Source organism: Triturus cristatus, chromosome 3_2 (assembly GCF_964204655.1).
Source record: "Triturus cristatus chromosome 3_2, aTriCri1.1, whole genome shotgun sequence".
NCBI lineage: Eukaryota > Metazoa > Chordata > Amphibia > Caudata > Salamandridae > Triturus > Triturus cristatus.
The window spans coordinates 385,287,718-385,303,088 of record NC_140584.1 but is presented as its reverse complement, the minus strand read 5'-3'; the positions used below and the strand labels follow the sequence as shown (position 1 = coordinate 385,303,088).

Genomic DNA, 15,371 nt, shown 5'->3' with positions numbered 1-15,371 from the left:
TGACGCACACTAAAATAGTACATGTATTGCTTACTTCACAAAAGAGAGATTGCCTACTTCAGATGCCTTCGTTTTCTGCACGCTGGGTCCAATCCGATTGCCATTGATCAGCTAAATTAGATCACCAGGTGACCAAACCCATTTAAACCAACCAATTTTATGAGGATGCTTTGCTGATGGAGGCAGTCAGGCACTATTAAAATCTTCACTGACCCCCAACGTTTTTATTTGGTATCCCTGAATTTTAAAAGCAATCCAAAAGGCTTGGCCTTTGAAGCAATGGAGCAGATGCGGGGCCTTGATGCTCCTTCAAATCTACAACTTTAAACACAGTGCTCCATGCGGGTCTCTGGGCAGGGACGAATTGGGAACTGACAATATTAGTAGCTGGGAGACAAGTTAGAAGATTATGGTTGAGGGAAAGGCCTGTCCTCAACCCCCATAGTGAGAGAAACTAACAGAGGACGGCCCCATATACAACCCAAAACCAGACAGCTAGCATCTACCTAGGCTCCCTGGAGCCAGACACATTGAAATGAGACAACCACTGGTTTCTTGGACGGCTGCGGTATAAAGCAATGAAACACTTAGTGAAGGCCTCTGGGTGGGAGGAGAAATGGAGAATCCTCCAGCCCAGATTGTTGCCATTAAACAGACAAGGCCCTGATGGTGAGCAAATACATGCCTACAGATCAGAGGTCTATAGCCTGTGTAGGGATGGTAGGACCCTGCCTGTGCAGAGGCAGTGCAGCACTGAGCTCCCCTATGCTGAGAACACACAGAGTGGTTAGACTCTTTAATACGCATATGAAACATACATGAGAGGGGATTGTCGCTATATATTGGGCAAAAATAGTACCCTTCCGGTTCACTGGATTTCTACAGGGTGCACACTATGAAAAGCCTGCGTTGGGTAGTGGGCAACCACACGTAGGCCTGCACCAGGTGTGTGGAATTTAATAAAATATATAATTGTCCATGGGGCAGGTTGCTTCATAATCCTACTTGTCCTGTAAAAAAAACACTTTTCCCTTTAGTGCCATGTTGTGCGGTGACAAATTATGGCAGCAATCTCATTTTTTAAGAGCTCCGATATAGCCTTTCTGATTATACCAGGGCTCATACCATAGCATTGTTTAAATACTTGCAATCCCCTTATGCTGCCATGTTTCTGCAGGAGTACATACGCTGAAGGTAGTGGTAAGCAATAGTTCCAGGGTTAGAATGCCCTTTTGAGTCTGTGCAAACCTACTAACTTGCATGTATTATGGGTTTTCAAAAACTCTTCTCTAATCTTTTCCCATACTAAGAGTGTTGGAAATTTACTCCTGACAATGGCAGACATTAACCGTCTTCCAAAATTGGGGAAAAAAGTGATTGGAGGGAAAGTGAACTTGCAAACACTAAGATTTTCGCATGAGTAAATCTACACATGCGTATTTGCTCACGCTAAAATGCAGTTCACAAATATTTTCTAGGAGTACTATGTCTTGTCCTACTTCTGTAAATTCTTGGGAATTCACGAAAGGTGTATAGCTGCACTTAATGCAAGGACATATACCATGGGTGCACTTTTGAGACTTTCTTTAATAATTGGGCCCCTAATTTGGTCTGGCGTTGACCATGAACTTTTATGTTTATTAAAATTCTATGTCTTTTGATGTATCAGCTGGCTTTACTATAAGTGACAGCATTCTGCCCTTTCACAAGGAGCATACCGACACAAAGTAGTTCTGTTCAGTGCCAGTAACTACTGTGGCAGTGCGTGCCTTTTGAGACCAAAAACAATTTTTGCTTTTGCCAATGTTTGTTAGAATGGTGAGGGCCCGGCAGCTTCCACACTAATAAGGTTTTACAAAAACCATGCAAAAATAATTCACACATTGGCAAAACTAAAAAATTGACCACCAATTTCAGACCTACTGGCTTTGTCAGTGCTTGCTTATTTTTGTTACTTTGTTACCCATAATCTTATTGAAACTGGTTACACTTATTTTCCATTATAAATATTTGTGGGAAATATTAGCATGCATAAACACGTTACTAAATGATGCTGCAAATAAATGGTACCAGAAATTTGACAGTAGTTTAGCGACATTTTTTTCTCCTCGCGTTCATATTTTTTATGAATATTTTATTTTGAAAACAAAATCATCAATCTTGCTTCCAAGCTTTTCAAAATATTTGCATCAAATAAGAAAGCATCCTGGGAGCATTATACATATTGCTAAACGTTGAAACTGTGTGCACACATTTTTATGCTGGAACCACTGTCAGTAGTGTAGTCAGAGCTTACAACATTTACTCAGGGCGCTCACCCTAATAATAAAGGCTTTCAGTTAATGACCCATAAATACAAGTTTGAACAGCATTAACATCGGGACAAAAATATTACCTTAACTGCAGACAGTGCCCTTCCCTGATCCATAATGTGGTACTTCAAACTGGCCAAAGGGTATGTGCTGCAGGGGATTGGGCCTACTTGTCCCACGGACAAAATACACATCAAAATATGTTGGTCTTGACCCCTAACAATGTGTTCCGGGCGTCAGTCTATAGGAACTCCACATCCCTGCTGCACCCACTGCTCCCATGTTATCAGCCTGAATCCGACATATCTGGACAAGCCCTATTCAACAGGGTTGTAGTGAAGATCGTTATCTACATATGTACAATGCTAAGTTAGCACAACCGCGTTAGATGTTAGAAAGCCATCTTGCCGCTTTTGCTGCTTTTGCACACGACACTGTAGTCACATGTTATTAAACTGAGAAATGCTTACTCGACTTTGCTTCACATGAGAACTGTCTGTTGTTAACATCCCAAACAGTGAGCAGCGACCTTGGTCTGTACACGGTGTAAAGAAACAGTCTGGGTCGCTAGACGGTGCATGTTGTTGGGTTCAGGTTGATCGGCCCACTAGATTAGCCATAACACGCACGCAGCTGCAAATACTCGGGTGCTTTTAATATTGCATTTGCATGTTTTTCATTACATTCAGAAGAAGAGCTTTCCCAGGAGCAGAGCGAGTGGCCGATTCTTCTTAGTATGACTCCGGCAGTTTCTTGCCCTTCGATGCTGAGAAATTCTGTTGTGGCCCGAGCTTCTAACACCGTGCCTGATGTTGCTGTCGAGATGCATACAGTTACTGGTCCTTTGTTGCCACCGACAGCTGGTGGTCTACCTGATGATAATGAGTATGCTTATCCTGTGGATGTTACATTGCCTGTTTTACAATCCACCACAGTTGCCCACTCCCGAGACTCTTTTGACTCTAATTCAATGACTTCATTGCCCCGTCCAAAGTTTCGATTTTTGTGGCCTGGTTCAAGAGACATTTTTTAATTCCCCCTTGGACTTGCATTTGGCTAGTGCTCATATGTATTTTTGTTTATGTCCATTGGCTTTGTGGTAGTGTTTTTTAGACTTATCAATGGACACTATTACGGATAGCTCCTTTGCTCCTTGGGTTTCTAGCCTGGCTGTCTCTCAAGAGGAGAATGTTCAGGGGGCGGTAACGCTATTTGAAAAGGCTGTTACTGACGCACTGGATGAGTTGGCGCCTATCCGGGTGCGTTATTCAGCGAGAAAAAAGCCTCCTGCCCCTTGATTTTTGGAGCATCTAAGATCACTCAGACAGGAAGTTAGGAGACGGGAGCGGCTCTGGCATTCTAGCTGGGATTGGAGGAACAAGGAAGCCCATAGAATCTTGATGAGGAAGTATAAGCAGGAAGTGATAAGGGCTAAACAGGAATACTTTACGGCCCTTTCCTCCTCTCTTTCCTCTCCTAAAGAGCTTTTTAGGATAGTGGACTCCCTTATGTCCCTTCAAACTCCGGACCCTGTTACTGCTTCGCAGCAACTCTGACAGTATAGCTGTCTTTTTCCAGACAAAGATCTCTAATATTTATTCCACCTTGGAGTTGCAGAGGACTTCGACCATTGAGCCCCCGGTATTCAGGGATGTGGCTCATGTTCCCATTGCTCTAATGGATAATCCCTCTCGGGGACATTTGGAATCCTTTCCTCTTCTCTCCTTGCAAGATTTAGAGATCCTCCTGACTAATACTAAGTCTGGTTCACCTCTGGATATTTGTCCCCTTAAGATTCTTAAGCAATGCAGGGAAACCTTCTTGCCTCCCCTTGTTGACATCATGAATAGGGCCATAAGGGAGGGTATCTTCCCTCCTCAATGGAAAAGGGCTGTAGTGCAGCCCCTACTCAAGAAACCATCTCTTGATCCTGGGGTCTTAAAAAACTTCCGCCCCATCTCACTGCTCCCTGCCCCTGCGAAGATGTTAGAAACTCATCTCAATAAACATCTCGCAGCTTTTGTAGAAAGCTCTGGCTGCCTCGATCATTCCCAGCATGGTTTTAGGAGGGAACATAGCACCGAGTCGGCCCTCACCATAGTGCTGGATAATATCCGCACTCGGGTAGATGGGGGTCAGACCGCCCTCCTTATCCTACTGGACCTTACGGCAGCCTTTGATACCCTATCTCCCTCAGTCCTGTCATCTCGTCTGAGGGAGATTGGGGTTAATGGAGCAGCTTTGTGCTTATTGACCTCTTTTCTTGGTCAAAGAGAGCAAAGAGTGAAGTTGGGGGAGTTCCTATCTCCATCCCTGTCTGTGCAATGTGGGGTCCCTCAGGGGTCAGCTTTAAGCCCGACCCTTTTTAACATATATGTGGCCCCCCTTGCCAGACTTATAAGATCTTTTGGGATGGAGGTAGTCTCCTATGCAGATGACACACAGATCCTCGTCTCTCTCTCCCAGTCAGTTATGTCAACTGCCTCCAACTTTAGATCTTGTATGGAGGCTGTAGGACAATGGATGATTCACAACTCACTGAAACTGAATGGGGAGAAGACGGAGGTGATGGTGTTTGGCGGAAAGGAAGAAGTCTGGTCACATGATTGGTGGCCTGATTCATTGGGAATGTGCCCTGACCCCACCTCGTCGGCCAAAAATCTAGGCGTTTTGATCGACCCTACCCTTAACATGTGTCAACAAGTTAATAGAACGGTCTCTACCTGCTGGGGCATTATATACAGATTGAGAAAAATCAGACACTATCTCTCACAACAGGCAAGGAAACAAGTGGCTGTTGCTCTTATCGGTTCTCGGCTGGACTACTGCAATGCGCTTTATGCGGGACTTAATAGAAGTCTGCTGCAGCGCTTGCAAGTAGCCCAGAACGCAGCAGCTAGGTTTGTCCTTGATTTGCCTAGGTATGCCTCGGCTACCTCTGCCAGAAAATTGTTACACTGGCTGCCTATAGAGGATCGCATACTCTTTAAGACCATGTGTATGACCTACAGGGCTCTGGCTAGGGGTAGCTCTTCTGGTGTGGGTGCTATTCTGTCCCATTATAGCCCCTCCAGGAACTTGTGTTCCTCTAATAAACTTCTCCTACTGGTTCCTCGTATCCGGAAAGTGAGATGGGGAGGCAAAGCCTTTTCCTTTCTGGCACCTAAGTGGTGGAATGATCTCCCACTCGAACTTAGGTCTCTTCCCACTTTACAGCTTTTCAGAACTGCCTTGAAAACCCATCTTTTTGTTAAGTCATACTCGTAGTGGTGTTTTGTTTTCTGGTTTTGATCTGTTTGGTAGGCGCCTTGATGCCTTCGGGTATTAGTTGCGCACTATAAATTTCATTCATTCATTCATTCACACTACCTGAACGAAAGATCAGCAAATTCATTAATTGATGGTACTTTGGCCCCCCACTCCTCCTCACATATCATGAAAAGGGACCAGACTTTTGTGAACATTACCGCCTGGCCTGTATGTGATGGGATCGCTTGGGATGCTGTAAAATTTCAAATTCATGGCCCCACTGAAGTAATTAATGTGCCAAATGTATTTCGTGTTTCTATGGGTGATGTCGTTAAGCAGAACATCCACTCAGATGACTGGGATGTTCAAGCCATAGAAGCACTGTTTTCGGATTTGAAATATTATGCTGCATTTGATGCTGAAGATTTGTATTTAGACACTGCTAATTATGATGAACAATTTTGTTATCAACATTACGGCACGCATTTCCTACACCGAGCAAATAAGTTTAGGAATTTTGTAAATTATACACAATGGGAACACTGTCCAGCCCCTAGGCTGGGCAGCTCCGCCACGTTAGTGGACAAATTCACTTATTTTCTGATTTTACTGTGTCAAATCCGGCCTCCTTTTATTTTAAGGTTTTGCCTGAGTCTGCTTCTAAGGTTAGACTGACACACACCAAATAATTATATTCCAAGTTCTTTATGGATGAGTTGGCAATTGGAGGATATGATCTGTGGAAAGCTACCATCGATCTTAAATCGGTTTGAGGTTCTAAACCGTGGCAGGTACGGGGAACGGAAGCTTTGCATCGTGCCTGTCTTATCCCGAATCACATGTTGTTTTTAAATTCGTCAATTTTTCAGACCACCTGTTTTGGATTGGCTACTACTAAAACATTAAATTCCCCCTCGATTCCGGATCTGGGTGCTTATCCTGATTGGGTTAATCATACAGATCTGTCCCTTGCTACGTTGCAGACATACGTTTCCAACACATCCTTCAATATTTCTGAATTAGACCCAGAAGGGTGGTTGGTGTGGCAGACAAGTGCAGATTCCTGTCAACATCGGTTTCTGGGTTTGAGGCAGGGGTATACACGAGTTCGTGTGGACCCCCGTTTTGAATCTTCTCACACTGTGACTACCTACTCAGTAGGGAAGTTATGCCAATCTTGGCTGCAACACTCTACTTTAGCATCTGTTAAACTTCAATTATCCAAATTAAACGACAAAATAGATTTGAATGATTTTGTTAAGGGTCCTGCAATTGGCAGGCCCAAGAGATGGGTTTATGCTATTTACAACGAGGTTTGGAAGTTATCGCAAATTGAGGCTGCTTCCAGATTACGAGCTATTGACCAGGCCAATATGGAGAAAGTATTGGCTGTAATAGATAATAGCATTAACACCCTGTCTTCCAGAATTTATACCTTAGATAATATTGTATCATCTGTGGTAGACATTGTGCAGGATGATTTGTCTGTATTGTATCATGGTCAAAATCAATTGCGTTCTATTATGCAGTTTGCATGGACGTTGCAAACGTTAAAGGCAGGGAAAGTCCCTTGGGATTACATGAACACTTCATCTTTGTTCGTTCCTTTTAATTTAACTGCAAAACAACAGTTCATGTCCATGAAAGATGCTACATACTCATTACTGCACATTGAGAAATTAGAACCTTTACCTTTCTCTGTTGCTGAATTGAATTCGGCTTATACATGGGTTGATCACTTTACCGTTCCCACTGTTTAAATTCAGTTCGTGCATGAAACATTATGCCCTTGGCAGATATGAACAACTGTGTACTGCTTTCTTGCACGAGGTTTGGTCACTCCCATTCACGTATAGATGTGTGAGAGACGGTAAAGAGGTATACTTAAAAGGTGAAGAGTGCACTTCCACTCCGGATCACTCTGTAGCTTGTAGGCACATTCAATTGCATGGTGCATGTAATGTGCACGCTCCTAATTTAGCTTGCGTCCTGAAAGGGATCCCTGTGCCAGTTATAACGCCATCTTTCACGCTGCTTGCTAACGGTAGTTATTTGCTATTAAATAATGAAGCTTGCTGTGGGATATTAGTGGGAATGCCCTACATAGTGACTGTATCACAGAGGGTGGTTTGCTGTAATAACGTCCTTTTCCCACACCCGCATGGCCGGCTCGATGTATCCATCTGGCCTTCCATTTCAACCTTGAAAGCAGAGTTCAACAAGATGAGCAGAATAAGGGCTCTATTGTCTCAAAAAGAAGAAGTCGCGTTGACTTCATCTCGGGAAACATTTGTCCTTCACGTAGCAAACACACGCACTGAGGTGCAAGCGCTTTTGCATACTGATCTCCCACTTCATTTTGGGACCCTGATTCAGACCATCTTTAATGCCTCGTCACCAAGTGGCATGGCTCATTTTTTTTAAATTGTGGGCTCCGGCCTCGTGACCTCCTTTCAAACTATTTTTGGTGTGATCCCGGCCTTTTTTCATTCTATTTTTTCCAGCGTCTTCGGAAGTCTCCCTTTACTTCTCGCCCTCATAGCTGGAATACTTTTGTTGATCTGCGCACTACGCTATGGATGCACAACTTGCGTCTCACGACAGCAGGTTCCGGCTGGTACATCTTCGTGACCGGATGCTTGAGTACTATGGCACTTTACCACTGGCGACGTTAGGCATAGCCTATGGATTGTCCTTCCGGTTTCCGTACTTTACTTGTGTACAGCCCGTCTTTCATTGCCTAGATTGTCCATTCCAATGGGCTCTGGATTTGTGTCTGTCAAACTCGGTGTCTCCTGCCCCGGATTATGATCGGCTGATGAGCCCCTTAGTGGCTCATGAGTTGGACTGTACTGGCGTCGGGATTATGGCCTGTGGAGCAGCACATGGAGTCCTTGGGAATTGGGACATCGGAACGGCTGCGATTGAATTCTTAGACAGAAGTTATCTTGAAGAGCACGCCAGTTGTCCTTAAATGGTGCTGGAGGCTCCGGTGGTTGAGGAGCATGTGTGTTCCTTCCCCGTGCTGAACTGGATGGCAGATAATTTTGCGGAACGTTCCAATGATTTTCTCTTGGAAGCTGTTGCAACTTATTGTGCTTATACATTGATGGATTGACTATTTTTCCCCCATCATTTCGTCATACGTCCTTCAATGGTGTTTTTTTAATCCCTTAAATGTTTTTTTTCATTACTTTTTACATTTTTTCTTTAATTTTTTTTCAAACTTTTTCCACTTACCTTATATGGACTTACAGTTCATGCCCTTGGTTCCGTTCTATCAAACTTGAACTTTGCTTTCTTGCAAGTGCGCCCCTAGTGGTTAGTGGTCCGATCAAGGGGGGGGGGGGGGGTGTAGTGAAGATCGTTATCTACATATGTACAATGCTAAGTTAGCACAACCGCGTTAGATGTTAGAAAGCCATCTTGCCGCTTTTGCTGCTTTTGCACACGACACTGTAGTCACAGGTTATTAAATTGAGAAATGCTTACTCGACTTTGCTTCAGATGAGAACGGTCTGTTGTTAACATCCCAAACAGTGAGCAGCGACCCTGGTCTGTACACGTTGTAAAGAGATAATACTCGGATAACGAATGGGACACTGATGCTGGCCGGATAGGGGTTCTGAGGTGAGTTTTTAGTACACCACAATTCACTGAGGTCCTGGTTTCCTGCGCATAGTTCTGTGCATAAGCAGAATCCCTGCAACAGGGTGGCCGAAGTGACAACTCACCCAATGGCTCATGGGGCGAAAGAAAACCTGACTAACGCTCAGAGCATTCAGGAGATGGCAAACAATGGAGCAAAATGTAAGCTTTCTGTGAAAGAGGTGCTGGTGTAAAAACAGACTGCAAAAGTTAAGGAATCACTAAGCTCTTCTCTACAGAACGAATCACATAACATGCAACCTGCCAGACGCGAGAAAGTGAACATTTTAAGGGATTCAATTGGAAACACAGACTTTTTCCAGATTTCACCCAGGCTGCCAGATGTTCTACCAGATTGGTCATCATATACAGGCTGCACAGGTAGATGCCACAATTAATTAGTTTCAACACAAAGGGTCTTAACACAGCAGCAAAACGTTTGGTAGTCCCGACCCTCTTACAAGTATGAAGTTATATATGCCTCAATCTAGAAAGGGGAATAGCACAATAAGAAAAAAAAAAGTTTTGTTTAGACTCTGGTCCAACTGGTTTCCCATTTAGTGTCGATCATCCGGCACCACAAAAACTAACAGGCCTGGCGTCTGGGGTGAGGTGGGGGTGGTCTGATGGTGGGAGAATTGGTTGGTGGCAACGCTAATATCCAACTACTGACAAAAAAGTTGTAGATACCCAGCACTGGCCTTGTGGCTATGTTCATATTCACAGAGAATAGCTAACAAATGCTCCGATTTCAGATTGTGGCTGTTGCAAAAAGAGATGTGACTTGAGGGGACCAGAATGTTGCTATGGAAATAGAGTTTACATTTTATTCTGCAGCACATAAATGTTACGCTGACTAGAGTAATTTCTAGCAAGTGCCTTCCAAATGCAATAGGGTGACCGAGACAAATATTGGATACACTGTTTTAGGCGACGATGCACTAATATCCATGAGACTGGGTATGGGTAATAGCTAAACAGGGCAAAGACTTAAACCAATGTAGCTCTTACAGATCTATTTACTTTCTTTTAGGCAAAAACTTTAAGAGTATACTACCAGCTATACATGGTCTGCTTCTTGTTCTATTTTACCCCGGTCAGCTGGATTCATATAAAAGAAACAACATAGCAACACCACCAAAGATAATACTGCACATACTTAGAAATATACAAATAATCCACAAACAGGCCTTACTTAATGCTCTCCATTGATGCAGAGAAAACGTTCAACCATGTAGGCAGGAGCTTTCTGGGTGAAACTATGGACTCAGTTGGTATATGTCAAAAAATATTTTTTTTAAATTGGTGAATGGCATGATATAGCGCACGCTTTACTTCAGATCAATAGTACCAACTTCCTTCCCTTTCCCATAAACAGGCAGAACAAAGGGATGCTATGGCTCCACACTTCTTTTCACACCCACCATGCAGTCCTTTAGTTAAGGGTACGCAGGAAAAGTTAACTTCAAGGGGGTTTGGGTAGGCACGAACAATGATTACTGTGTCCGATTCAGTCTGATCAATGCCCTCCTTTATGGAGGAATTGGCTTTGCAAAATCAGATATCGTAGCTTACAGTGAACTAAGAAAATTCTCCTATTCTAAGTGTACTGTAAAAACATGAATATGCAGTTGATAGCCAGGAGACGTATTCCCATGGATAGTTGCTTTATCGACCTTCATGTTTTCCTGTTGTACTTAAATGAATACAAATAATGCAATTCTACAATGCTGTCTTCACTACTGTACTTATCACAGAGGAGTATGTTGCTCTATTATGAATGGCAATGTGAGCGTTTTTCTTTCTTTAATGAGGAAGAGTAGATACTCAGGTCCTCCACCCCGCATGAGGAGTGATTTTGTACTTTTCGCCATGGTGCAGATTTTGAACTTTCTAATCAGTTTCAAAAAAGCTACACAGGTCAATCACAAATAATCAAATTATTCTGTTCTCGTTAATCCACAGTGAGTTGCAGTGCTCTCCTATTTTAGCATAAAGGGCTTCACTCAGTTTAAAAACAGAATTTCTATTCAACTCAAATGGCAAGCACTGCCTCACACTTCAGAACCTGTTTGGGCTGATCCGCCTTTCAAATGTATTTTCCAGGCTGCTCTCCACACACAGTCTGTGTGTAGTGATGCCCCTCACAGCAGTACAGTCTGCAGTGTGGAGCACCCACAACAGAGGCACAAAGAGATGCGAGGGCTCTGCACTGAAAGTGTGATCATGGTAGATAAAAAGCCTGGCCTCAACTAAAGGGCCCCATTCAACCTGCAGCTCAACCCCTCCTCACCCCTATCATCTACTTAAGGGCAGTGCTTCACGAAGTGCAATCATCACCCTTTGCTAACAAAGAATGTGGCCTAACGGCTAGGGCGGTCGACCTCAGAGCTAGGAAACCTTCAGTGAATTTACATAAGGAACTCTTTTACCATCCCCAAGCTTTTCCACCCTCCAACCATTGGAATGCAGGCAATACACTTGCAGTGTCTGGGAAGTTGCCCCCCACCTTCCACTTTGTGCCAATGCAAACCAGAGGCATATAAATGGCCCCGCTCTGATTTGTAATGAATAGTGTGCACCAAACCTGACGATCAACATCAGAAGACATCCACTCTAGCACCTGCAGAATACCCTTTTCAATGTATGCAATAGTTCCCATGTATTTTCTCACACTAACATGATCTTGAAGCTACCACTTCCTCAAAGTAAAGCAAAAAGCTCTTGATAGTTCGACAAATGTGTCCAGACATTTTTCACTTTTAACCTTTGCGCTGATCAACTGACTTGACAGGTGGTTGACGGGATTTAAGTTCCTAACAAAAATAACTAATATCACACAATCTTCACATGTAAATAATGTCGCTTCTCTCTACATAGTTGCTTCCTCAAACTGCATGCTGTCTCAAAAATAGTATATAAATCAAAAAAATCCACTGTGAAAAACTGACTTTAAGTAAAACTTGTGATTGTCTGCAATCCTTTTGTTCCATCGCTTTCAAATATCTGTCTCCTTCCCTTCCATTTTTTGCATGCCTTTCTCTGAGCACAACTTACTGTCACGTGCATGTTTGCATTATTTTTTATTACTGTATTTCTACAAATTGCTCACAACTCATTTAGAAGATCACAATCTCCCTTCGTTCCTCTGAAAGCCATACTCATGCAACCTAACTATACCTAATCTCCTCTAAATCATCTATTAATCCCACCAACCACGTGCATGACCTCACATACCACCACTAATGACCACAATTTACCACTATTAATTTATCCCACCATAAATAAAATGGAAAGGTTTACTGGAGCTTATAAAAATAATCCCATTAAATAACTTACAGTAACCGATACTACTGAATTACCCACATAACCTTGGGTTTCGGAGCAGCGTGCTTCAATGCCTCATCAGGGGTATAAAGCACTACTTAAATTCAATTACAATAACAATGTCCAAATCTGACCTGCATTATCCAAAACAGAAGTTCAATACGGACACAAACACTAATTTTGGGCATGCTGTTGCACACTTGTATTCTGTATAAGAGGTGAACAGTTGGAAGCATCAAAAAAACCAGGTTCTAGCAATTTGAAAAGTGTTGCAGAAATAAAAACATGCCATAAAATTCAACAGTTGCCCTTTTACAGTTTCTAGCCCAATATTTTTAGGGAAATGGTTCACACATCGCGTGATTTAATTTGATGGATCTGGTCTTTGCACAGTGCAAAACAAACACACGCTTATGGAAGTTCCTCAAACTAGCAGTTCTTGCCTGCAAATGGAGAGTAAGGTGAGAATCTCAGCAGTAAAAAAAAAAAAGAGGCTTCAGCATCTTAAAGCACGACCATTTTGCATATCCGATTTCCATAGCTTTAAAGCAAATTCACACAGCAGTGCTCTAGTCTGTAGTATTGTCAATCACCTAGACGCAATTAAAGTACTCTAGAAATGTTATGGCTGTTCTCTCACTAGACTTAGAAATTGGCTTCCAAAATTTCCAATTACCTGTTTAACTTTAACCACCATGGGGGGTGGACTTCTACTCCTGCTCCTACTTGTGTCCCTTTTATTTCTAGGAGACTTACTTCTTTTTGTTGACGACTTGTTCTTTCTTTTTGTTGGCGACCTAGACAAAAGTAAGAAAAAAGGGATACACTTACTTCTCCCACATGGGGTAAATCTAGAACTTTCACGGTTTCATAAATAAAACACATGAAACACCTGATTCATAAGCAAAATGAGACAGCTGGACTACCCAGGCATACAGATCAGTAAGCGACTGACTATACCCCTAAAGTATATGTTAAAAAAACAGTCAGCATTGGGTGCATTGCAATCAGATCTATGGAAAACACATTTCACATGGCAACTTCAAACTATTACTTATGTTACAAGTTATAAATATTATGTTTGTTTTTTTAACAGTTTTATATAGCGCAAACTTAACCCTAATCAGGTATCAGAGCGCTTTACATAGCGCCAGTTGTGGTACATGAGGACACATTCATTATTTATTAGGCACGGAGAGATTAAGTGATTTGCCCAGAATCACAGGATGTTCAGCGTCGTTGCCGATACTCGAACCCAGTTCCCCAGATTCGAGGACGCCCGCCCAAGCCGTTAGTGCACTGTAACCAGGAGTTGGCCTATCAGTGTGAGGATCTACATAGGATGTACATAAAAAATGGCTTCGTTATTTTTTTGTCCTTGTAATGCTAGCAACTTGTTCTTGCCAGTTGTAATGCTCGTTTGTTATAGGTTTTTTTTTATATGCTGGGGGAGGGGGCACACAAACAGGAGAGTGGTGGTTGAGAGTTAGTATCTGAATTACAACATGAGCAGCAGGCGGAGACTAGGGGAGAACCAACTGATGCTGGATTCCGAGGGCAGGCTGCACTTATGGCAATGGGGCACATTCAAAACTGTGTGGAAAGAATCTGATATATATATATATTCATCACAAACAAATCTGAGATAGTTTCATATTACAAGCAAAGAAACAATATAGGAGTCTTCTTATGTATTCATCTTCTAAGATTTATTCTTATTTTCTTTGTAGAAATTTACATACAAGAATCACAGTGATGCCTTCTTTTTCCTTTATGGTCAGATTTACATACAAGTATCACAGTAAAGCCAACACGTGTTTCGCGCACACTGCGCTTCTTCAGGGCTGTCAAACAAAACACATAAGAAACAGAAATGAAGAACAACTTACAATAAAGCACGTTCCTGATACATTAATATACAAATTAACACTTATTTAAAATTCGAACATAATTATTAATTTATAAACTCAAAAGCAGTATCTAAATTATAACCGATTGTTCAATCAGTCAAACGTGTACAGAAATTCGGGTTGTCATAATAATGTACACATTTTCTATGGTAAGTATACCCATTCTAATGATCCATAGTGGTGTATCAATTTTTTAATTTTTTTTTATCCTCCCAGTTCTTATAATGGCTGGAGCATTTCTTTACCTCAGTTCAGTAGCTAATCTCACTTCTTGCCTTGTATTTTGGAAAAAGTTCTCCCAGTAGACTGAGGACTGATAAAGAATACACTCTGAAGATATATTTTAGATGTGCAACAAGTATACATGAATAATTAAGGTGAGAATTAAGTTTCAATATTAAAAATGATTATTTGTAAATAAACAAAGCAATATGGTAACATCAATATATATTATTTTAGGAACCTATACTTAGAAAACGGAGACTCTACTAATGGGAGAACTTTTTCCAAAATACAAGGCAAGAAGTGAGATTAGCTACTTAACTGAGGTAAAGAAATGCTCCAGCCATTATAAGAACTGGGAGGATAAAACATTTTTTTTTTAAATTGATACACCACTATGGATCATTAGAATGGGTATACTTACCATAGAAAATGTGTACATTATTATGACAACCCGAATTTCTGTACACGATTGACTGATTGAACAATCGGTTATAATTTAGATACTGCTTCTGAGTTTATAAATTAATAATTATGTTAGAATTTTAAATAAGTGCTAATTTGTATATTAATGTATCAGGAACGTGCTTTATTGTAAGTTGTTCTTTTCTTAAATTTTATTTTATTTGCAGTTTGAACACTTCAATACAAAAGAAAGAAGACCTGCGAAATCAGCGTAAATACACTTGTTTAAAATCGCGAA

General features: G+C 41.8%; 2 protein-coding genes across 4 annotated transcripts in view; one reads left to right on the top strand and one right to left on the bottom strand.

The window, feature by feature from the left end:
- Positions 1-15,371, top strand: part of AIRIM (AFG2 interacting ribosome maturation factor) — a 222,309-nt gene that overhangs the window by 74,185 nt on the left and 132,753 nt on the right. The window lies entirely within an intron of this gene.
- Positions 1-15,371, bottom strand: part of SNIP1 (Smad nuclear interacting protein 1) — a 59,008-nt gene that overhangs the window by 26,711 nt on the left and 16,926 nt on the right. Inside the window, exon 3 of one of the 2 annotated variants that reach the window (XM_085647905.1) lies at positions 13,293-13,333. In XM_085647905.1, the coding sequence (XP_085504031.1) occupies positions 13,293-13,333 (41 nt within the window). Of the gene's footprint in view, positions 1-13,212; positions 13,334-15,371 lie in introns of both variants that reach the window. The other variant, XM_085647906.1, reaches the window with a different exon arrangement.